Below are 25579 nucleotides of genomic sequence, written 5' to 3'. Positions count from 1 at the left end.
AGACGCAACAGTGGGCACATCAGTGGTCTTGCTCTGCTCGCTTTCCTTCTAAAACTAAATCTGTAAGGTAGAGCTTGTTGTCACGTGACACATTACAACCAATCACAATGGCGAATCTCTGAGTCTGCCAATCGGATTCAGTTTCACTTCCTTCACACAATCTCAGATTTCATTTGATCAGGGCATTAAAAATGAATTAATTCACCTGCCGTGTATCGCCTAAAAAAAGGAACGAGTAAGGAACGAGTGTTTCTGTAAATGTAACGAAGTGAAAGTACTAAATTTCGCTTTGAAATGTAGTGAAGTAAAAGTATAAAGTCTTACCAAATAAAAATACTTGAGTAAAGTATGAAAGTATGAAAATGTTACTTAAGTACAGTAACGAATTACATTTACTTCGTTACTGTCCACCACTGAAAAGGCAATATAATTTTAACCATGACAGTTTATCAATTAGTTTTTGCTCTAATAGTATCAGGACACTTTGAAATGTGGTATGATGTGATTTTTTTTGTTTTGTTTTTGTTTTACCAAATACGCCTTAATCGCTTAGCTGTGACGAAAAATGTAAAAAGTGGCTCATCTTACCCCAGTCTCCCCTATGTCCCTAGATTTCCCCCCGTAGCAGCAGGGGGCGATAACAGAACTTGAACGTGTCAGAAATCAAGGTTTCAAGAAGAGAGAGAGGACAGCTGGAGCAAAGAACGTGGATGACGAGTGAGCATAGGCGTGAACGTGTATTTTGAAAGAGTGAACTAGCTTTTTAGCACTTAAACAAAAGGAAAACTTGGAGAAAAAACACGGTAAAAATTTGCGAGGCATAGAGCGTGTATTAGACATTTGTGACAATAGCATGATAACTTATCCTCCTCCCCTGTAGGTCAGAACATAGCTATACGTCGGTCGGACAAACAAACACCGGTGACTGAAGGCGTGCAAAATCATTTCGCTTTAAAGTTCACGAAAAGGAACATAATCTGCTTCTATTATCATTTGTGTAAACCTGTCATTTCAAATTAATAGGCACCATATGTTATCCCGAAGAAGCCGTTCCATCATTCGTTGACTTGAAGTCCCATATCTGAACACCAATGGCCTCTGATGTGAGTTGGGCGCAAATCAGCATATTCTTGCTTAATTCACACACAGACATGATTCATTTTAACTGATCTGTATCTGCTTTTAGATAATTGAGATTTCTCTCCATATCAACGCGAATCACAAACAAACCTGTAGTGACCTCGAGAAGGCCAGTCTATTCATCACAGAAGCATTGCAGGTGGGCAACTCTGTCTGTACAATTCTGCAATGTGTAGTTCTATATCAACATCTGAATTTACAAAAAATGTACACTTGTCAGAAGCAGTAGCCATAGCACAGTTGTTTAGATTAGCATGACGCATCACGATCAGCATGTGGTATTGCATCATCTTTTGGGGGGCACGTGAGGCAAACAAAGCAAGCTTGTTACATTGAGTGTCGTCTGTATATAATACAGCAGGAAATGTGTTATAGGTCATGTTATTTGCTGGCGTTGGAGACTGTCTTTTTTCTTAAACATAGTGTGTGTGTGTGTGTGTGTGCGTGTGTGTGCGCGCGTGTTTGTTTCAATCAGAATGAGATCCAGCGGAACACAACTCTGTGCATGTTAATCCACCGTATGGAAGAGAGGGCGGCTGAGAATGACAGAATCCTATCAGAGCAGGTGGAGTCAAGCTGGCAGCTGAAGCTCCAGGTGGATGAACTACAGAAACAACTGGGGGATAAAGACAACTCGCTAACACAAGCAACCCAGGTGTGTGTGTCCATCACACTTATAACTAGAGCTGGGTATCGCAGCCATGTTCCTGTATATTGATTCGATTTCTATTCCCAGGGCTTTTATCACGATTCGATTCGATTCATTCCGAATCGATTCAATCAGTTGCCTTCTTGGTGCCAAGATTTCCCACAAAAAATACTGAAGCCTATTTTTATATAAAAATTTCAAAGGGCTGTGGCTTGACAGTGTTAACAGTTTGCTTATTTGTAATAAGTAGGCCAAGGCCTAATTGACTAATACCTGCTGGGTATTTTCCATAGACCTAAATTCAACAAAAAGAAAAAAAAATCTTGTGCCCTGTGAAACGATAATGTGAATTTTAAATAAAATAGATTCAGAATCGATTAAATCGATTATTTTACCCAGCCCTTCTTATAAAACCTATCAACATGTTTTCAGAAGCTATGACATGAAATTCCACCAACATACAATCAACTGATATGGTGTTTGTTTAGAGTTGCTATACATGACTAGAGAGAGAGAGAGAGAGAGAGAGAGAGAGAGAGGTTCCATTGGCCCATTGTTTCCGGGTTCTATTATTGCAAGGGGGAGGGGGGGAAATCCCCCTTTAGGCAGACCTAGGCAGACCTAAGGACTGTTCTATTCAATGCTGGGAGTATTATGACAAGCCCCTTTAGGCAAACCTGAACCTGATCATGTTAGGCGCCCATAGCAACCTATTACATTGGCATATCTCTATATACTTAAAGAATCTCTGGGCATACTACTTGACATACTACTTCTCTATAATTTGTGAATTTTACTTTGAAGTGCCCATTCTCTTAGTTGAACTAACTCTCCAGATTTTTTTTAAACTTCAGGCTTAGTTTGAACCAATGTTGGTTGTATTCTTGTGAAAACGGGCAGCCTACTCGACCATGTTTATGGACAAGTAAAGATGTCCACATTGAAAATGTGTCAGAGCCAGTTTACAGCTAGGGCAGTCATGGGTAAGCGATTAGGGCATCAGACTTGTAGCCCAAAGGTTGCCAGTTCGACTCCTGACTCGACAGGTTGGTGGGGGGGGGAGTAATTAACTAGTGCTCTCCCCATCCTCCATGACTGACTGAAGTACCCTGAGCATGGTACCGTCCCGCCAAACTGCTCCCTTGGGGCATCATTGGGGGCTGCCCCTTTGCACGGGTGAGGCATACATGCAATTTCGTTGTGTTCAGTGAACACTTGTGTGCTGTGGAGTGCTATGTCGCAATGGGAGTTGGAGTTTCCCTGTTTGGCTTTCACTTTCACACAAGAGGTGAGAGATCACGCTCGTACAACAACTACAGCCATGACATGAGTTTCCACAGATGCACACTGAGTGAGTGTACACACTATTGTTGTTTTCTGCAGAGTGTTGCTGTCCTGAAGACTGAACTGAGGGACCTGAAACACCGTCTGAAAGAGAGGGCAGCGGAGAATGGAAGGAGCCTATCAGAGCAGGTGGAGTCAAGCTGGCAGCTGAAGCTCCAGGTGGATGAACTACAGAAACAACTGGGGGATAAAGACAACTCGCTAACACAAGCAAACCAGGTGTGTGTCTCCATCACACTTATAACTAGAGCTGGGTATCGCAGCCATGTTCCTGTATATTGATTCGATTTCTATTCCCAGGGCTTTTATCACGATTCGATTCGATTCATTCCGAATCGATTCAATCAGTTGCCTTCTTGGTGCCAAGATTTCCCCCAAAAAATACTGAAGCCTATTTTTATATAAAAATTTCAAAGGGCTGTGGCTTGACAGTGTTAACAGTTTGCTTATTTGTAATAAGTAGGCCAAGGCCTAATTGACTAATACCTGCTGGGTATTTTCCATAGACCTAAATTAAACAAAAAGAAAAAAAAATCTTGTGCCCTGTGAAACGATTATGTGAATTTTAAATAAAATAGATTCAGAATCGATTAAATCGATTATTTTACCCAGCCCTTCTTATAAAACCTATCAACATGTTTTCAGAAGCTATGACATGGAGAAAACACACACAAGGTTCACAGACAGACACATGGAATTCCACCAACATACAATCAACTGATATGGTGTTTGTGTAGAGTTGCTATACATGACTAAATGGCATACCAGAGAGAGAGAGAGAGAGGTTCCATTGGCCCATTGTTTCCGGGTTCTATTATTGCAAGGGGGAGGGGGGGCAATCCCCCTTTAGGCAGACCTAAGGACTGTTCTATTCAATGCTGGGAGTATTATGACAAGCCCCTTTAGGCAAACCTGAACCTGATCATGTTAGGCGCCCATAGCAACCTATTACATTGGCATATCTCTATATACTTAAAGAATCTCTGGGCATACTACTTGACATACTACTTCTCTATAATTTGTGAATTTTACTTTGAAGTGCCCATTCTCTTAGTTGAACTAACTCTCCAGATTTTTTTTAAACTTCAGGCTTAGTTTGAACCATTGTTGGTTGTATTCTTGTGAAAACAGGCAGCCTACTCGACCATGTTTATGGACAAGTAAAGATGTCCACATTGAAAATGTGTCAGAGCCAGTTTACAGCTAGGGCAGTCATGGGTAAGCGATTAGGGCATCAGACTTGTAGCCCAAAGGTTGCCAGTTCGACTCCTGACTCGACAGGTTGGTGGGGGGGGAGTAATTAACTAGTGCTCTCCCCATCCTCCATGACTGACTGAAGTACCCTGAGCATGGTACCGTCCCGCCAAACTGCTCCCTTGGGGCATCATTGGGGGCTGCCCCTGTGCACGGGTGAGGCATACATGCAATTTCGTTGTGTTCAGTGAACACTTGTGTGCTGTGGAGTGCTGTGTAGCAATGGGAGTTGGAGTTTCCCTGTTGGGCTTTCACTTTCACACAAGAGGTGAGAGATCACGCTCGTACAACAACTACAGCCATGACATGAGTTTCCACAGATGCACACTGAGTGAGTGTACACACTATTGTTGTTTTCTGCAGAGTGTTGCTGTCCTGAAGACTGAACTGAGGGACCTGAAACACCGTCTGAAAGAGAGGGCAGCGGAGAATGGAAGGAGCCTATCAGAACAGGTGGAGTCAAACTGGCAGCTGAAGTTCCAGCTGCTTGAACTACGGACACAACTGGAGGACAAAGACAACTCATTAAAACAAGCAAACCAGGTGTGTGTCTCCATCACACTTATAACTAGAGCTGGGTATTGCAGCCATGTTCCTGTATATCAGGGTTCCCCAAACTTTTTCCTCCGGGGGCCACATTATCGTTCCTGACTGTGATCAGGGGCCGGGATCAATCATGTGGGCTGTATACTAGGCCACTGCCTGTTATAGCCATAATTTCTAGCACAAAATAGTTCATCATTACAAGTGATTTGCAAAAGAAGTGAGTACTTCACATGTTTTCAATTTGAAATACCACAGGCATTCCTTTTAATTTCTAATAACCATGTAAAAATAGCAAGGGAAGGTTAGAAAAATATGGTGATTGACAGTTTATGAGTGATACAATAGAAATGGTAGGCCTGTTTATATAACAGTGAGATGAGAAACTATCAAGACAAGAAACTTCTGGTGATTCACAGTAGGTTTGTGAAAATTAAACTGTAGGAAAGCCTGTTGATAAACAAAATAAAATATTTTAAAAATATAGTTTATCATTATTTTTTTCTGTAAGGATTGCTTCTTTGGGCCAGTTCAAATGGTAAGGTGCAGAGAGGTGGAGGGCCGGTCAAAGGGGGCTGGCGGGCCGCATCCGGCCCCCGGGCCTTAGTTTGGGGACCCCTGCTGTATATTGATTCGATTTCTATTCTGAGGGCTTTGAATCGATTAATCACGATTCGATTCGATTCATTCCGAATCGATTCAATTCGTTGCCTTCTTGGTGCCAAGATTTCCCCCAAAAGATGCTGCAGCCTATTTTTATATAAAAAATTCAAAGGGCTGTTGCTTGACAGTGTTAACAGATTTCTAATTTGTAATAAGTAGGCCAAGGCCTAATTGATTAATACCAGAGATACTGTTGCTTGTTAGATCGTCTCTGTTAATACCTACTGGGTATTTTCCATAGACCTAAATTAAACAAAAAGAAAAAGAACCAAAAAAATCGATTTTGTGTCCTGTGAATCGATTATGTGAATTTGAAATAAAATCGATTCAGAATGGATTAAATCGATTATTTTACCCAGCCCTACTTATAACACCTATCAACATGTTTTCAGAAGCTATGACATGGAGAAAACAATCACAAGGTTCACCGTCGGACACATGGAATTCCACCAAAATACAATCAACTAAGGTGTTTGTGTAGAGTTGCTATATATGACTGAAATGGCATACTACTTGACATAGTTGAACTAAGGGGGGGGGATTCACACAGCGTAAATGAGTGAAGTATGACATTGGCGCATGGAGAAACTATAGGTCTACATTTCAGCCATTTATGTTTTGAGAAATTACATAAGATTTTACACTTGACATGTACAGTAGTACATTGTCATTTATATTTTTAAAAAAATGCAGTAGGCCTACCGTGAATCATTTGTGTTTGCAACACACTTTTCATTTGTCCCTCATGCAGGGGTCTATGCAATGGAAAAAAATAAAACAAAATAGGAGCACAGATAAGAATTTAGGAGCACTGTGAAATCCCAACTGTCCTTTTTCATTGCTCCCAAAGGCATGTTAACTACAACAATTTGACTAGGCTTTTGATCTCTCTGTCTTTCAAGCAAAGGTTTTCTCTATAGGATGTATATACTCCAGGAGGGAAATGCCAAGGAAATCGTTTTTCAAATCGTTTTTAAAAAAACGGAAATCGTTTTTTAAAAAAAAAGTAAAAAATTATTATTATTATTATTATTATTTACATTTTCGGAAACTATGGCGGCCAATTTTAAGCTATGGCGGTACGCCATAGTTTCCTCAATATATGGGAAACACTGAGCTAATAACCTGACTTTCAATTAATCACTTGACTTCAGAAGTCACTCATATGAAAGCTACAACCCTGCTGAATGACAATGTATGTACAAAAATAAATTTCATGCACCAAAGAAAGATTGACCCTTTAATGAACACAGACAGGGCAGATTTTCACAAGATAAGTTTTGTCGCCTATCGAACATAATGTGACAATGAGCAGATAAGACACTTCAAATACGCAGATCGGGTGTCAGAGCTGTATCCCTCCCATGGTGGCTTCACAGGCTCGGGAGATCTCGAGACAGCGGACGACTTTGCTCACGTGACAACCAAGTTCTGGACTTTGGCGCATGAACGACACAGATCCCGGAACAATCGGGAATCATGCCTGTTTTGTTTTGGTCCTCTTTTCTTTTTTTCACCACCATGTGAGCCTTTACATCCACGACATATAGTTTTATCTTAAGTAGGCTAAATTAAACCGTCAGAGACCAGCATTACTGACATATGTGCATCTGCAGTTGAATGATATTAACTGGTGTTGTTGATGGTGATTACCAGATGATATTTTAGCCGATATGATACTGTTTTCATGGCAGTTACATGTATGGGCGCCATGTTGATGATGCGTGTGTCGTCACACAAAACTGTGGCTCGTGAACTCGTTGTTATATACTTCCGCTTGAGATCAACCTCGAGAAATATCGATCTGACATTGCGTCACCAAATAATCACGCCCACTTTCCCCGAGTTTTAGCTCGGGTTTCTTGGTATTCTCAACATTTTGAACGAGTCATAATTAACCAGTGCTCTCCCCTTTGCACGGGTGAGGCATGAATGCGATTTTGTTGTGTGCAGTTAACACTTGTGTGCTGTGGAGTGCTGTGTCACAATGGCAATGGGAGTTGGAGTTTCCTTGTGGGCTTTCACTCTCACATCAGGAGGGAGAGATCACACTTGTGTAACAACTACAGCCATGACTTTAGTTTTTATAGATCGAGTGAGTGTTTATAATATGCTTAATTGTTGTTTTCTGCAGAGTATTGCTGTCCTGAAGAATGAACTGGCGGACCTGAAACAGCAGCTGCAGACCCTCCAGAGTAATCACAGGTATTTACACACACACACACACACACACACACACACACACACACACACACACACACACACACACACACACACACACACACACACACACACACACACACACACAGGCATAGGTATGGCTTCTATCTCCTATATCCTTCCATATCTACTGTGCAATACTTAGGCCAACAAGGTGAATCCTCAAACACATGTAATTAAGGACACCTGTAGTGTCCACCTTATACTCATGGACGGCCATCCGGGTACTTTGCTCCTAAATGTGCGTTACGCCCAGAGGTTGCGCTAGACTTTTTCATAGTCCGTCATTTTGACGGACAGGGTCAAAAAAAATCCGTCATCGTAATTTTTTTATTCGTCATCTCCTTTCTCAATGTGGGGGGTCGCGACCCCGCACTGGTAACAACACATGCGCAATTGGGCCCAACTGAGAGTAAACAGCTGTGAATACATCCCCTTTCACTCGAAATTCAATTGCCAAGTTAACTTTCTATATCGCGAATCATTTTCTCTCTTTGCCCCCTTTGGCATGAAATCAGATAGTCGGTAAATGTAGTAGGCTTAGGTCTACAAATAGTTTTGAATCTTAAATTAATCGAAGTCACACGCGTATGGTGGCAACATCGTCGTTATTGTAATTCATTATTTGGAGCAAGTGCAAAGGCGCGCTCTGCTGCTGCATGGGATCAGAAGCAGGGAGAGGGAGAAAGGCGAATGATGGTAGCCAGAATTGTCTTTGCGCTGATAACCCTGCCAAATTGAAATGCACGATGTTTATGTACACCCCTATCAAGTAGAGCAAATGTGCGATTTATTTATTATCACCCTCGATATGATCCGTCAAAATGACGGACAGGCTTCAGAATTTTCAGTCATCCTTCAATGACTGACATTTGTCGGTTAACGCGACCTCTGGTTACGCCCCTCTATGGGTGAAAACAAACCGAATGTCTCATCAACTTTCATGCTACAGTACATCGACTACCCTAAATGTACACAGTACATGCTTCAGTCACGGCTGTTTGGCTCTATTATTTGAACAGCTAGCAACACAACACGTTTTCAGCATGTTGCGCGTGAACAATGCTAGTCTACAGGTCAGTATCTTTCATTTATTAAACCCCAACATCACCAATTGACTTGCTTGGGTTGTTCTCCCCCACAAATGAGCATAACGCACATGGAAAACGTCACGCTGTTCATGAGTATTGTCCACGGCTACAAGGGCGGTGCCATTACTGTTTTGGTAACAGTTGCTACTGGAAATCCTGTGAGAACGCTGGAAACATTGAAGTCAGGTGGGGTTAGTGGGCGAGGTAATAATAATACTAATTGTATTTGTATAGCACTGTGTCATACATGGCATGCAACTCAAAGTGCTTAACAAATGGGAAAAACATCATTGTTAGAGATGGATTTAAAAGGAGAGGTAGAGAGGAGAGGCAGAAATAGCAGGAAGGCAGAGGAAGAAGAGATAGGGTGCATCCCAATATGCGTCCTTGCCTCCTCCACTTGTGCTTGTCTCCTCGCCCCGCCTCCTGGCCCCTCCTCCGTGGAGAAAATGATAAAGTTTCCCAGCTGTCAGCCTAGCCACAACAACTTTTGAGGGACTGTTTTTCATTCACCATAACAATTGCACACGAGAAAAAGACTTTACAATTGCGCTTTTGCAAGATATTGAATTAATTTTCCGTTGTCAGTGACATCATCATGAGATCACAAGCAGGCAAGTGAGCAAGGGAGGAGGGAAGTCCGCATATTGGACTCCACTCATAGATAGAGATTGTAGAGTCATGTGGTCAACGTAGGTTAGGACCAGGATTCTAATGAGATGGGTAGATTTTTGTTTGTTTGTGATATTGTCATCAGTTGTCACTTTTGAACTTTGACCTCTGAGATCTGTCTCTGCTGCAGGACAATCCAGGAAGTGACTGAGCGGCAACAGGATGAGAGCCTGACCAATGTTGTGGTAGGCAAACCTACTCTCTCACGCACACGCGTGCACACATACACACACACACACTTCTTCTCTTGCTCTTTCTGTCTGTCTGTGTGTGTGTGTCTCTCTCTCTCTCTCTCTCTCTCTCTCTCTCTCACTCACTCACTCACTCACTCACTCACTCACTCACTCACTCACTCACTCACTCACTCACTCACTCACTCACTCACTCACTCACTCACTCACTCACTCACTCACTCACTCACTCACTCACTCACTCACTCACTCACTCACTCACTCACACACACACACACACACACACACACACACACACACACACACACACACACACACACACACACACACACACACACACACACACAAACACTCAAGTCTATCAGGGCTTCTACCAGGGATTCTTAACCATAGGGCCGCAGCCCAAAACCTTCTCCCCTCACATGTTAGTATTCATTTTAATTACTTTTACTTAAATTCATTTGAAAACTACACATTTTATTTGGTGTTCTTTAGAGGGTACAAGTCACAAACAATTGAGTTATGAATTATGTTAGTCAATCAGTCTCTCCAAACCGTCCAAAAACCCAGGTGTTAATCAAGGAGTCAATTCAAACTGGCTGTGAACGTCATTGATGGTACACCCCTGGGTGAAGTTGACTTCCATCCAGTCAAACAAAGTCTGATTGCTTTTTTGCATTTTTTGTATTGTTTTGTTTTTCCAATTTAAGTGCGTGTGTAAGTTTAGATATCAGTGAATGTCTCTGTATGTAAAGCTCATTTGCTTTAGGTGATTGGAGATGGTTGCCAATAGTGGTGTGCATTGGCAATGCCCTCACGATTCGATTAAATTACAATTCTGGTGGATTCAATTCAATTCTACGATGCATTGCAATGATTTCTTTTGGTGTTTCTTAAAGCCAGACAGTTGCCCTTTGAAATGACTTGAGTTTTGTGGTGCATCTATCATCTGTCTATTTTTCATAGAATAAAAATGACTCAATGACCATCCTACAGTGTTATATAAGGGGTAATATTTGGCTCTGGCTCTCTCTGCATTGGATAAAATGGGCCTGAAAGTGAAAAAGATTAAGAATCCCTTGTCTACACAAGCTGTAGGATTGGACATCTATACCAGAGAGACTCATAGCAAAGAACCATGAGTGAGCCTAGACAGAGATTCTATGACAGGAAGGTGGAGAATGCGCGCACATCAGTGGTACAGGTGCTGGACAAAAAAGAATAACTGAAATAAATGATGGAAGTCCGCAACACTGTTAATGCTCCCAGTGATTTATTTGCACCTTGCAAATAAATCACTGGGAGCATTAACAGTGTTGCGGACTTCCATCATTTATTTCAGAGATTCTATGACAACCATGCCATGGTTCTTTGCCAACTGGAGGTGAACCTCTCTTGTTTGTTGCAATCTCTTACCAATTAAGCATATGTTACCTTGCTCTGCCCTTACAATAGAAGGGCAGCATTTTTTAAGACGGTACTATATTAGGTATTTTTAACAAGGTCCCACCTTTTTTAAAGGGTTTTAACTGTAAAATGTATTGATGTGAACACATGAATGTATTTATGATTTATTTATTTGTTAGTTTTTAATGTCATGTGAAACACATTACCTGTATTCAGGATTAAATAACCACAATTGGTTATGAACAAAAACACACACATACACGCAGACACGCACCAAATATCTGCTGTGTGTTTTTCAGAAAGAGGATGGTGTCCAGCAGAATGATCTTGTTGCAGTCAAAGAGGAAGATGCTGATGATGGATATCCTCTTAGTCAATCAGGTATTGTGCTCTCTCGCTCTCGCTCTCTCTGCACGAATAGACCAAGCGCGACATGAGCGATTCCCGCAAGTAATTGACTTTGTATTGAAGAGAAGACAGAAGAGACAAAAGCGATTCGGACGACTAGAAGAGGTTTGCGCGAATAGAGCGACAGTTTGTAGTTGAACTCCAGACGACATTAAGCAAATTAGCTTCAATTATGATCAAAATTTGATGCAGTTCGGCGGTAGCACCCGCCACAGCCAATGGGAATGTTGGAATTCTTGCTTTCTGCTTTTAATGAACATACTCTAGTTGCTTCTATCGCTCGTATCGTTCTTGCTGCACAGCAGCGATTCTCTGTCACTTGAATCTTGTCACGGCCGGTCTATTTGCCCCCCTCTCTCTGTCTTTCTGTCTTGGTCTTGGCTTGTAGAGTAAGCCGGCATTATTAAATCCCAAGTAACATAGAAGAGCCTGGTTAAGTTTAGAAGAGCTGTACTTTGACCATACTAGAAAATATTTGCTTAATACCTAGTTAACTTTTATGTAAAGATCAAATTTTGCAATAGGCAGCCCAATTTCAATAAGCAGCATAGTTGCAGTAGATTTTTTGACCATTTCCTGCACAGTGTCCCTTTAAACGATAGACAAATCTCTGTGACTGTGTCTGCTTGCGAAGCGTGTGCCTGGCACCGCACATCGAGAAGCAAAGAAGAAGCCACAGGTTTTCAAAACAGTAGAACACAGAGGTAGACCGTCTACCGCACCCTGTTTGTAAACGTCAACAAGTTATTTGTAACAGGATGAATCGTGAAAAAGGCTGACGGATGAAAAACATACAAATAACCAACAACTAGTTTTCTCCCTCTGATATGACCAGTGCATTATTTTTTAAATGTCAGAAATACAACTGCAAGCAATGCGCGCTGGTGCTTTCACCAGAACAGTGTTTGCACATTCTGATGTGAAAGACAAAATATAGCCTTCTACTACAAAAAAAACATGATTGGATCACTGTATCAACGCATTGCAATTCCAAGTCAATAATTCTGTGAAATCAGCTAGGCCATTTTGAAGCAACACTCATTATGAATTGTTCACAAAATTATGCTGAATGGATTCACAAACAATGGGTACAAATAAGAGGAAATAACCAAAACATGCCCCAAATTGCAGTTCAGTGTTTGCAGTCTGATATAGTATCCATTATCCCTCCATTCTCGGCCAGTTCTAGTCAATCTGGTGGCCTAGGCCTGCCCCTTTCCCTCTTTCCTTTTTGTATTTAGAAATTGGCATCTGTAAACACAGCATTGTAGGCCTACATCTGATTGAGCACATCTGATCTAGTACCTACAGGTACATTCATACGGAGTGTATATAGGCCCACTGAGTGTATGATGAATATTCATTGTTAATGTGAAGTGTAAAGTTTTTTTATGTTGGTTGAAGTTCTGATTTTGTGGCACTTTTTGGTATTACTGGCACCCTCAAGACATAGGCCTATCAGCTCTAGGCGACTGCCCTGTCTGCCTATGCCTAGCGCTGACTCTGGCACCATTCCTTGCATAAAACCAGTGTATGTTTCGTTATGAGGGCAGAGCCTGGCTACATTGGTTTTCGTAGGGTTACGGAGTGATACTTGATCGGGTGCCTAACCGGTAAAAAAGTTCAGTCAGATGACTTTTTTTGGCTTTAATCCCTGCATAAGTGGAAGTTAATTAGAAAGTTAAACATTCAGGGTAAAAGGAGAGATCTCAGAAGCTTCCAAAAGTTTGAAAAACTTATAAAGAATTTGATAGCAAACCATGTCATTCAAGGACAAGGCCGGTTTTGTTTTTTTGTTTTTTTTTTAATAAAAAAGCATTTTGCTACTCTCCCGTGATAGCTTTGCTTCATTTACAGCACTGAAGATATTTCGTTTTTGATATCGGGTGATGTCTATGAAACACCATTCGTCTGGGCTGGTAAATTCATAATTTTTAATTTATTGCCTTTGACCCGGTCACACTAACAGCATGCAGTTACTGTTTTTTACATACTATTTTATGGTATTATCACCTTCAGGAACTTTTTTTTTCTAGGGACTGTTCGTTATTTATTTTCGGGGTCACCGCAAGAAAATAGGGGAGGGTCACATCATTTTTTTCATTGCTGCGGGGAGTAGGGCTGGGCGATATGGAAAAAAATGTATATCACCATAGCAATATGTATCACGATATAGCCTTTAAAAAAAAAAAAACATAGTCAACCAGTTTGACGGACAGGGTCGAAAAAAATCTTTCATCGCCTGTTTTCACCAGTCATCTTGTTTCCCAATGTGAGAGTCCCACGAACCAAGAACACCACAGATGCGCAAATTGCGGCCATAAACGGCAAGGTTCACGTTAGCCAACTGTGGCCGGACATTGGCATGAATGACCGGCAAAATAAAATGTGACTGGACAAAATGTCTGACAAAAAAAGACTGCAATTAGTCAGTAAATTATATTAGCACATTTTAAATAGGCCTACTTAATGTTACAAAATACCAGTAGGCCTAATATGAAACTGGACAAAGCTGAAAATATTTGTGAATAGCCTATGTAAAAGAACTTGTTATAAACAGCACGCAATAGCCTATTGCTTGTTCTCGTCCCCACCATCGTTGTCCCCAACCACGTAATGCTTCCCAATAATCACTTGACTCATGCTGGTTGCTGTCGAGGAACAATTCTGTTTGTTGTATTTTTACCAATATATGCTTTTCAAGCTTCGAATAGAGCAAATGTATTAATCCACAAGTAAATGAAGGTGTCTAGCATATACACAATATAATATACATTGCTATATGTAAACTCTTTAGTGCAGACACTTGCATACAAGTGAAAAACAAAACTGAGCTGAATACGAGCAATGGCACAGCGCTAACTAAGACTTGCTGCCGCACTAGTGGTGCTTACGTCAAAAATACTGGATAAGAGAAAGATAACGCAAACCACGCCCACTCAATGCAAAAGCGTGGGCTCAAGTTGGGTCTCCTAAGGGGGCGTTGTCCCCTCCTCCTTCTTCTATTTTTGAGGTGTTTGCTCAAGACGTGCGCTACCGCCATCTACAGCGCCAAGGGGGCTTGATTTATTCTCAACCTCAGGACTCCGAAGGTCTCCTAACTGAAGGTCTCCTAAGGGGGCGTTCACCCGACATAAAGTGGATACCGGAAAAGAAACAAAATGACGCTTCTTCTTCTTTGCTTACGTTGTGTCTGTGTCTTACCCTGCATGTCAGATCAGCATGGGGATCCTAAGAGCCTGATTTTTGTTCTCCAAGATGTTGTATGTGTGGAAGTGCTTATGTTGTGTCGCCCTGCTGCATCTCAGATGACCTTGCTGATTAACTTGACTTGTCTCTCCCTGCGTGTCAGATGAGCATGGCGATCCTGAGATGAACGAGGATGAGGAGCTGGATGAGGAAGAGGCGCTGGAGGAGGTGGAACAGGCTCCGCCCAGCATTCCTATCCCCGCCCCTGCCTCCCCACCAGTCAAGAGGAAACGCGGGCGCCCCCCCAAGAACACCCCCAAGTCCACGCCCACCAAGGCACCCGCAGGTACACACACAATCACGCTCACCCGCAGGTACACACACACACACACACACACACACACACACACACACACACACACACACACACCCGCAGGTACACACACACACACACCCGCAGGTACACACACACACACACTCACCCGCAGGTACACACACACACACACTCACCCGCAGGTACACACACAATCACACTCACCCGCAGGTACACACACACACGCACACCTTCTAGTAGAGTAAGATAAATTGAATCCCGCCTACCCAATGCAAGCGACCCAACCCAATGAGTGAGCTCAAATTCGGTCTCCTAAGGAGGCATGCCCTCCTCTTTCTGTGGTGTTTGGTGGCGGCTTCTATAAGATGTGCACTACCGCCATCTACAGTCAGATGACTTTTTTTGGCTTTAATCCCTGCATAAGTGGAAGTTAATTAGAAAGTTAAACATTCAGGGGAAAAGGAGAGATCTCAGAAGCTTCCAAAAGTTTGGAAAACTTATAAACAATTTGATGGCAAACTATGTCATTCAAGGACAAGGCCGTTTTTTTTTTTTTGTTTTGTTTTTTTTTAATAAAAAAGCATTTTGCTACTCTCCCGTGATAGCTTTGCTTCATTTACAGCACTGAAGATATTGAGTTTTGATATTGGGTGATGTCTATGAAACACCATTCGTCTGGGCTGGTAAATCCATTATTTTTAATTTATTGCCTTTGAAACGGTCACACTAACAACATGCAGTTACTGTTTTTACATACTATTTTATGGTATTATCACCTTCAGGACCTTTTTTTTTTTTTTTTTTAGGGGACTGTTTGGTTATTTATTTTCGGGGTCACCGGAAGAAAATAGGGGAGGGTCACATAATTTTTTTCATTGCTGCGGGGAGTAGGGCTGGGCGATATGGAAAAAAATGTATATCACCATAGCGATATGCATCACGATAAGCCTTTAAAAAAAAAACCAACATAGTCAACCAGTTTGACGGACGGGGTCGAAAGAAATCTTTCATCGCCTGTTTTCACCAGTCATCTCGTTTCCCAATGTGAGAGTCCCACGAACCAAGAACACCACAGATGCGCAAATTGCCAACTGTGGCCGGACATTGGCATGAATGACCGGGAAAATAAATGTGACTGGACAAAATGTCTGACAAAAATGACTGCAATAAGTCAGTAAATTATTTAGCGCATTTGAAATAGGCCTACTTAATGTTACAAAATACCAGTTGGCCTAATATGAAACTGAACAAAGCTGAAAATATTTGTGAATAGCCTATGGTAAAAGAACTTGTTATAAACAGCACGCAATAGCCCAGTGGTTCTTAACCTGGGGTGCGGGCACCCCCTGGGGGTGCGCCAGAAATTTCAGGGGGTGCGCGGATTCGTTTTTTTTGTTGAGGATGTGACCAAAATTCTGCTGGCAAACATTACAATTGGGCCAAATTCAGAGCAAATTAAACATATTTTGGTCCCCCATTTTTAAGTCATCAAGGTATTGATTAATGGCTGAAGCAAGAATCATTGTAATTAATCACTTATTATTTTTTTAGTGTGAATACACGTGTAGACGTTTGGGTTGGGGGTGCTCGGCATGTCTTAGACACAGGGAAGGGGTGCGTTCAGAAAAAAAGGTTAAGAACCACTGCAATAGCCTATTGCTTGCTCTCGTCCCCACCATCGTTGTCCCCCAACCACGTTATGCTTCCCAATAATCACTTGACTCACGCTGGTTGCTGTCGAGGAACAATTCTGTTTGTTGTATTTTTACCAATATATGCTTTTCAAGCTTCGAGTAGAGCAAATGTATTAATTCACAAGTAAATGAAGGTGTCTAGCATATACACAATATAATATACATTGCTATATGTAAACTCTTTAGTGCAGACACTTGCATACAAGTGAAAAACAAAACTGAGCTGAATACGAGCAATGGCACAGCGCTAACTAAGACTTGCTGCCGCACTAGTGGTGCTTACGTCAAAAATACTGGATAAGAGAAAGATAACGCAAACCACGCCCACTCAATGCAAAAGCGTGGGCTCAAGTTGGGTCTCCTAAGGGGGCGTTGTCCCCTCCTCCTTCTATTTTTGAGGTGTTTGCTCAAGACGTGCGCTACCGCCATCTACAGCGCCAAGGGGGCTTGATTTATTCTCAACCTCAGGACTCCGAAGGTCTCCTAACTGAAGGTCTCCTAAGGGGGCGTTCACCCGACATAAAGTGGATACCGGAAAAGAAACAAAATGACGCTTCTTCTTCTTTGTTTACGTTGTGTCTGTGTCTTACCCTGCATGTCAGATGAGCATGGGGATCCTAAGAGCCTGATTTTTGTTCTCCAAGATGTTGTATGTGTGGAAGTGCTTATGTTGTGTCGCCCTGCTGCATCTCAGATGACCTTGGTGATTAACTTGACTTGTCTCTCCCTGCGTGTCAGATGAGCATGGCGATCCTGAGATGAACGAGGATGAGGAGCTGGATGAGGAAGAGGCGCTGGAGGAGGTGGAACAGGCTCCGCCCAGCATTCCTATCCCCGCCCCTGCCTCCCCACCAGTCAAGAGGAAACGCGGGCGCCCCCCCAAGAACACCCCCAAGTCCACGCCCACCAAGGCACCCGCAGGTACACACACAATCACGCTCACCCGCAGGTACACACACACACACACACACACACACACACACACACACACACACACACACACACACACACACACACACACACACCCGCAGGTACACACACACACACACTCACCCGCAGGTACACACACACACACACTCACCCGCAGGTACACACACAATCACACTCACCCGCAGGTACACACACACACGCACACCTTCTAGTAGAGTAAGATAAATTGAATCCCGCCTACCCAATGCAAGCGACCCAACCCAATGAGTGAGCTCAAATTCGGTCTCCTAAGGAGGCATGCCCTCCTCTTTCTGTGGTGTTTGGTGGCGGCTTCTATAAGATGTGCACTACCGCCATCTACAGTCAGATGACTTTTTTTGGCTTTAATCCCTGCATAAGTGGAAGTTAATTAGAAAGTTAAACATTCAGGGGAAAAGGAGAGATCTCAGAAGCTTCCAAAAGTTTGGAAAACTTATAAACAATTTGATGGCAAACTATGTCATTCAAGGACAAGGCCGTTTTTTTTTTTTTGTTTTGTTTTTTTTTAATAAAAAAGCATTTTGCTACTCTCCCGTGATAGCTTTGCTTCATTTACAGCACTGAAGATATTGAGTTTTTGATATTGGGTGATGTCTATGAAACACCATTCGTCTGGGCTGGTAAATCCATTATTTTTAATTTATTGCCTTTGACCCGGTCACACTAACAACATGCAGTTACTGTTTTTACATACTATTTTATGGTATTATCACCTTCAGGACCTTTTTTTTTTTAGGGACTGTTCGTTATTTATTTTCGGGGTCACCGGAAGAAAATAGGGGAGGGTCACATAATTTTTTTCATTGCTGCGGGGAGTAGGGCTGGGCGATATGGAAAAAAATGTATATCACCATAGCGATATGCATCACGATACAGCCTTTAAAAAAAAAACAACATAGTCAACCAGTTTGACGGACGGGGTCGAAAGAAATCTTTCATCGCCTGTTTTCACCAGTCATCTCGTTTCCCAATGTGAGAGTCCCACGAACCAAGAACACCACAGATGCGCAAATTGCCAACTGTGGCCGGACATTGGCATGAATGACCGGGAAAATAAAATGTGACTGGACAAAATGTCTGACAAAAATGACTGCAATAAGTCAGTAAATTATATTAGCGCATTTGAAATAGGCCTACTTAATGTTACAAAATACCAGTTGGCCTAATATGAAACTGAACAAAGCTGAAAATATTTGTGAATAGCCTATGTAAAAGAACTTGTTATAAACAGCACGCAATAGCCCAGTGGTTCTTAACCTGGGGTGCGGGCACCCCCTGGGGGTGCGCCAGAAATTTCAGGGGGTGCGCGGAATTTTGTTTGTGTTGAGGTTGTGACCAAAATTCTGCTGGCAAACATTACAATTGGGCCAAATTCAGAGCAAATTAAAACATATTTTGGTCCCCATTTTAAGTCATCAAGGTATTGATTAATGGCTGAAGCAAGAATCATTGTAATTAATCACTTAATTATTTTTTTAGTGTGAATACACGTGTAGAAGTTTGGGTTGGGGGTGCTCGGCATGTCTTAGACACAGGGAAGGGGTGCGTTCAGAAAAAAAGGTTAAGAACCACTGCAATAGCCTATTGCTTGCTCTCGTCCCCACCATCGTTGTCCCCAACCACGTTATGCTTCCCAATAATCACTTGACTCACGCTGGTTGCTGTCGAGGAACAATTCTGTTTGTTGTATTTTTACCAATATATGCTTTTCAAGCTTCGAGTAGAGCAAATGTATTAATTCACAAGTAAATGAAGGTGTCTAGCATATACACAATATAATATACATTGCTATATGTAAACTCTTTAGTGCAGACACTTGCATACAAGTGAAAAACAAAACTGAGCTGAATACGAGCAATGGCACAGCGCTAACTAAGACTTGCTGCCGCACTAGTGGTGCTTACGTCAAAAATACTGGATAAGAGAAAGATAACGCAAACCACGCCCACTCAATGCAAAAGCGTGGGCTCAAGTTGGGTCTCCTAAGGGGGCGTTGTCCCCTCCTCCTTCTATTTTTGAGGTGTTTGCTCAAGACGTGCGCTACCGCCATCTACAGCGCCAAGGGGGCTTGATTTATTCTCAACCTCAGGACTCCGAAGGTCTCCTAACTGAAGGTCTCCTAAGGGGGCGTTCACCCGACATAAAGTGGATACCGGAAAAGAAACAAAATGACGCTTCTTCTTCTTTGTTTACGTTGTGTCTGTGTCTTACCCTGCATGTCAGATGAGCATGGGGATCCTAAGAGCCTGATTTTTGTTCTCCAAGATGTTGTATGTGTGGAAGTGCTTATGTTGTGTCGCCCTGCTGCATCTCAGATGACCTTGGTGATTAACTTGACTTGTCTCTCCCTGCGTGTCAGATGAGCATGGCGATCCTGAGATGAACGAGGATGAGGAGCTGGATGAGGAAGAGGCGCTGGAGGAGGTGGAACAGGCTCCGCCCAGCATTCCTATCCCCGCCCCTGCCTCCCCACCAGTCAAGAGGAAACGCGGGCGCCCCCCCAAGAACACCCCCAAGTCCACGCCCACCAAGGCACCCGCAGGTACACACACACACGCACACCCGCAGGTACACACACACACACACACACACACACACACACACACACACACACACACACACACACACTCACCCGCAGGTACACACACAATCACACTCACCCGCAGGTACACACACACACACTCACCCGCAGGTACACACACAATCACACTCACCCGCAGGTACACACACACACGCACACCTTCTAGTAGAGTAAGATAAATTGAATCCCGCCTACCCAATGCAAGCGACCCAACCCAATGAGTGAGCTCAAATTCGGTCTCCTAAGGAGGCATGCCCTCCTCTTTCTGTGGTGTTTGGTGGCGGCTTCTATAAGATGTGCACTACCGCCATCTACAGTCAGATGACTTTTTTTGGCTTTAATCCCTGCATAAGTGGAAGTTAATTAGAAAGTTAAACATTCAGGGGAAAAGGAGAGATCTCAGAAGCTTCCAAAAGTTTGGAAAACTTATAAACAATTTGATGGCAAACTATGTCATTCAAGGACAAGGCTGTTTTTTGTTTTTGTTTTTTTTTTTTAATAAAAAAGCATTTTGCTACTCTCCCGTGATAGCTTTGCTTCATTTACAGCACTGAAGATATTGAGTTTTTGATATTGGGTGATGTCTATGAAACACCATTCGTCTGGGCTGGTAAATCCATTATTTTTAATTTATTGCCTTTGACCCGGTCACACTAACAACATGCAGTTACTGTTTTTACATACTATTTTATGGTATTATCACCTTCAGGACCTTTTTTTTTAGGGACTGTTCGTTATTTATTTTCGGGGTCACCGGAAGAAAATAGGGGAGGGTCACATAATTTTTTTCATTGCTGCGGGGAGTAGGGCTGGACGATATGGAAAAAAATGTATATCACCATAGCGATATGCATCACGATACAGCCTTTAAAAAAAAAAAAAACATAGTCAACCAGTTTGACGGACGGGGTCGAAAAAAATCTTTCATCGCCTGTTTTCACCAGTCATCTCGTTTCCCAATGTGAGAGTCCCACGAACCAAGAACACCACAGATGCGCAAATTGCCAACTGTGGCCGGACATTGGCATGAATGACCGGGAAAATAAAATGTGACTGGACAAAATGTCTGACAAAAAATGACTGCAATAAGTCAGTAAATTATATTAGCGCATTTTAAATAGGCCTACTTAATGTTACAAAATACCAGTTGGCCTAATATGAAACTGAACAAAGCTGAAAATATTTGTGAATAGCCTATGTAAAAGAACTTGTTATAAACAGCACGCAATAGCCTATTGCTTGCTCTCGTCCCCACCATCGTTGTCCCCAACCACGTTATGCTTCCCAATAATCACTTGACTCACGCTGGTTGCTGTCGAGGAACAATTCTGTTTGTTGTATTTTTACCAATATATGCTTTTCAAGCTTCGAGTAGAGCAAATGTATTAATTCACAAGTAAATGAAGGTGTCTAGCATATACACAATATAATATACATTGCTATATGTAAACTCTTTAGTGCAGACACTTGCATACAAGTGAAAAACAAAACTGAGCTGAATACGAGCCATGGCACAGCGCTAACTAAGACTTGCTGCCGCACTAGTGGTGCTTACGTTGTGTCTGTCTCTTACCCTACATGTCAGATGAGCATGGGGATCCTAAGAGCCTGATTTTTGTTCTCCAAGATGCTGTATGTGTGTGTTACGATGTAAAGGGTCAGTAGGTGCACAGAGCAGTACAGCCCACTATCATATCCACATCACACGGGGGAGATGCAACTGGTTAAAAGGTAGGGGTTCAGAGGTCACGGGGGAACTTCCGGAGCGAGACCTCAGGAGAGGTGGCTCTCGCGTGCTAGCTGGGCCTGCTAGGCCGTGAGCAGGCAATTGGAGACAACACCTGCCGAGAGGTTTGTTAAGGAATCATCGGATATTTAGAGACTGTCTCACACAACGTGTGGAAGATATGAAGACTTTTGGATTTTAAGGACTATATGTGGGGTTTTCCCTACGAACCCTGAACACTGAAGAGGAGCGCATGAGGAGAAGCGCTGGGCTTGCATTGGTCGCCTACTGAGGGCCTGGAGATTGTGGTGGCCCAGCTGTCGCGTGAACGCTTGGGCCCGAGGTAAACGCTGTGTTCTCTCCCTACAGACATGCATACATTTAGATCGTACACTCATACTGACACGTTAATGCACACATAAAAGTTAGGAGTTAGTCAGGGGCAACTAACTACCCTACAGTGTGGAAGTGCTTATGTTGTGTCGCCCTGCTGCATCTCAGATGACCTTGGTGATTAATTTGACTTGTCTCTCCCTCAGTGTCAGATGAGCATGGCGATCCTGAGATGGACGAGGATGAGGAGCTGGATGAGGAAGAGGCTCTGGAGGAAATGGAGCCCAGCGTTCCTATCCCCACCCCTGCCTCCCCACCCGTCAAGAGGAAACGCGGGCGCCCCCCCAAGAACACCCCCAAGTCCACGCCCACCAAGGCACCCGCAGGTACACACACAATCACGCTCACCCGCAGGTACACACACACACAGGCACACCTTCTAGTAGAGTAAGATAAATTGAATCCCGCCTACCCAATGCAAGCGACCCAACCCAATGAGTGAGCTCAAATTCGGTCTCCTAAGGAGGCATACCCCGTCCTCCTCCTCTTTCTGTGGTGTTTGGTGGCGGCTTCTATAAGATGTGCACTACCGCCACCTACAGTACTAGGGCTACGTTAATTCTCAGTGGAGTCTTGGGGTCTCCTAAAGGAGCGTTTCACCTAATGTCACATGGACCCCTTGCTTAATCCTACTGTATTGGAAGATGTTTGGTACACACACACACACACACACACACACACACACACACACACACACACACACACACACACACACACACACACACACACACACACAAAATCACACTCTTGAGTTCTTTTGTATGGACATTGTTGAACATTGTGAAATCAAATCCAGAGTTTGCTTACTTGCACAGTCACAGATGCATCGTCAGTGTGGGAAGGTGACCGTGTGATCGCTTGTGTTTTGTTAGGGGGTGGGGCGACATCTAATGGTGGGAACTTGAAATTACACGTAAATCCAAGTGTTTACATTTGTGGCGTAGCAGAAACGGTTAATTCTAAGTCCAGCCCATTATCTAGCCTCCGTCCCTCACCTTGTGCTTGTGTCCTCCTCACACAAGGCAAGATGTCCTTGTCGATAGACGTTTTATTCAATATCTCGCTACTTAGTTCTAAGATAATTTTCCCATATGCAATCGGCCTGTTGAATGGAGAAAAGTCCCACAAAAATTGTTTTGCCTAAGATGACGGTGGGGAAACTTTCTTCACGAAGGCGTGGCATGAGGGCACAAGGCATGAAGCACGAGGGCACAAGGCGAGGGTGGAACGGGAGGTTACGTAATGGCAGGGTCACCGGATCCTTAAAGCCTTAAAAAGTCTTACTTTTAATATTTGGTTTTTAAGGTCTTATAAAGCCTTATATTTCGCCAATTTTTGGAAGTGTGGTATTATATTTACGTGGGAGGTCTTATATTTCATCTGGGTATCTTGAGTGTAAGAAAAGAGGTCTATTTTTCTGTTCTCCAAGATGCTGTATGTGTGGAAGTGCTTATGTTGTGTCGCCCTGCTGCATCTCAGATGACCTTGGTGATTAACTTGACTTGTCTCTCCCTGCCTGTCAGATGAGCATGGCGATCCTGAGATGGACGAGGATGAGGAGCTGGATGAGGAAGAGGCTCTGGAGGAAATGGAGCCCAGCATTCCTATCCCCGCCCCTGCCTCCCCACCCGTCAAGAGGAAACGTGGGCGCCCCCCCAAGAACACCCCCAAGTCCACGCTCACCAAGGCACCCGCAGGTACACACACAATCACGCTCACCCGCAGGTACACACACACACACCTTCTAGTAGAGTAAGATAAATTGAATCCCGCCTACCCAATGCAAGCGACCCAACCCAATGAGTGAGCTCAAAGTCCTCCTCCTCTTTCTGTGGTGTTTGGTGGCGGTAGGGGTGGGCGACATGGCCAAAAATGTATACCTCGGTATAATTTTAGTCACGGTATGTATCACGGTATATATCACGGTATTGTACATTTGTTTAAAATTGAAGCGTTGCAAAAAGACAAAAAAACACATTTTTTTTAACCTTTTTGCATTTGATTTTTGGAAATGACACAATGTCCTTTCATATATGTGTGAATTCTTGCCATTAGGCCTACATTTTTTTTTAAAAACAAGCAAAAACTAGCCTATGTAAAATGCATTTTGCAATGCAATGCTACCCAATAGAACACTGTCAATTTCACCAAGTGTCGAAGGGGTTAAACTAGGGTAGAGAGGGGGAAAAGGGAGGGGTGTCAAACTGAACACATTGAGAGTAAATAGAACTGAACGTGGATTGTATCAACTACATCGTTCATTGCACCTTTTTTCTATTTCTGGAGTTGTTTATGGTCATTTTGAAATGTGTGCTTGCATCTGTGATTATGCCAAGCATAATGGTTTAAGCTGTCATTGTTAAAGTTAAGAAAAACGAACTTTCACATGAGGCAGTTAGCAATGCATTGCAGAACTAATGCAGCTTTCACTGCACCAGCGGTTAGCGTGCTAACGTTAGCAAAATCGCTAATGCCACATTTTAAACAGTGAACGGTCATTTTAGTTACTAACACCCAGTCAGATATGATGAATGATATTATCTCAACTGGAAATAGTAACATACAGCTGTTACTACTGGCGCAATGTGTTAAATGTAAGGCAACCAATGTTAGCACATTAAGCACATTTATTTTGTCAGACACCAGCATAGACATGAATGACTTGGGCTGTTAGCTAGCTAGCTTGCATATCGTGCCCAGTAAATTGTGGAGTCCAGAATCGAAATGTGTTGCCATCACATACCATTTCAAACAATAGTTCACTACACTAACCATACATTTTACACTTGAAGCTTATTCAAAGGAAATGATTGTGCTGTTTCTCTACAACCACATTGCTACAACTTGAGGCAGTCAGTCGGGTGGATGTTCAAAACGTTGGATGCAATGCGCTATATCACGGTAGAACGGTATGGCCAAAATCCATACCTTGGTGGAAAAAATACCTTTTACGATAGTATACCGTCCATACCGCCCACCCCTAGGTGGCGGCTTCTATAAGATGTGCACTACCGCCACCTACAGTACTAGGGCAACGTTAATTCTCAGTGGAGTCTTGGGACTCCTTGAGGTCTCCTAAAGGAGCGTTTCACCTAATGTCACATGGACCCC

The 25579-nt window shown here is 42.9% G+C and overlaps 1 protein-coding gene across 1 annotated transcript in view; it reads left to right on the top strand.

Annotated features, from left to right (window-relative positions):
• Positions 1-678: 678 nt before the first annotated feature.
• Positions 679-25579, top strand: part of LOC134443108 (zinc finger protein 37-like) — a 36696-nt gene continuing 11795 nt past the window's right edge. The window contains exons 1-13 of the mRNA XM_063193040.1: positions 679-1103; positions 1187-1279; positions 1616-1795; positions 3173-3352; positions 4751-4930; positions 7728-7798; positions 9707-9761; positions 11474-11555; positions 14935-15117; positions 17538-17720; positions 20128-20310; positions 22615-22794; positions 23992-24165. Of these exons, the coding sequence (XP_063049110.1) occupies positions 1092-1103; positions 1187-1279; positions 1616-1795; positions 3173-3352; positions 4751-4930; positions 7728-7798; positions 9707-9761; positions 11474-11555; positions 14935-15117; positions 17538-17720; positions 20128-20310; positions 22615-22794; positions 23992-24165 (1756 nt within the window). The 5' untranslated portion in view covers positions 679-1091. The remainder of the gene's footprint in view (positions 1104-1186; positions 1280-1615; positions 1796-3172; positions 3353-4750; positions 4931-7727; positions 7799-9706; positions 9762-11473; positions 11556-14934; positions 15118-17537; positions 17721-20127; positions 20311-22614; positions 22795-23991; positions 24166-25579) is intronic.

The sequence above is a fragment of the Engraulis encrasicolus genome, unplaced genomic scaffold (genome assembly GCF_034702125.1).
Source record: "Engraulis encrasicolus isolate BLACKSEA-1 unplaced genomic scaffold, IST_EnEncr_1.0 scaffold_28_np1212, whole genome shotgun sequence".
Classification (NCBI taxonomy): Eukaryota; Metazoa; Chordata; class Actinopteri; order Clupeiformes; family Engraulidae; genus Engraulis; species Engraulis encrasicolus.
This window is presented reverse-complemented; position numbering and strand designations above follow the sequence as displayed.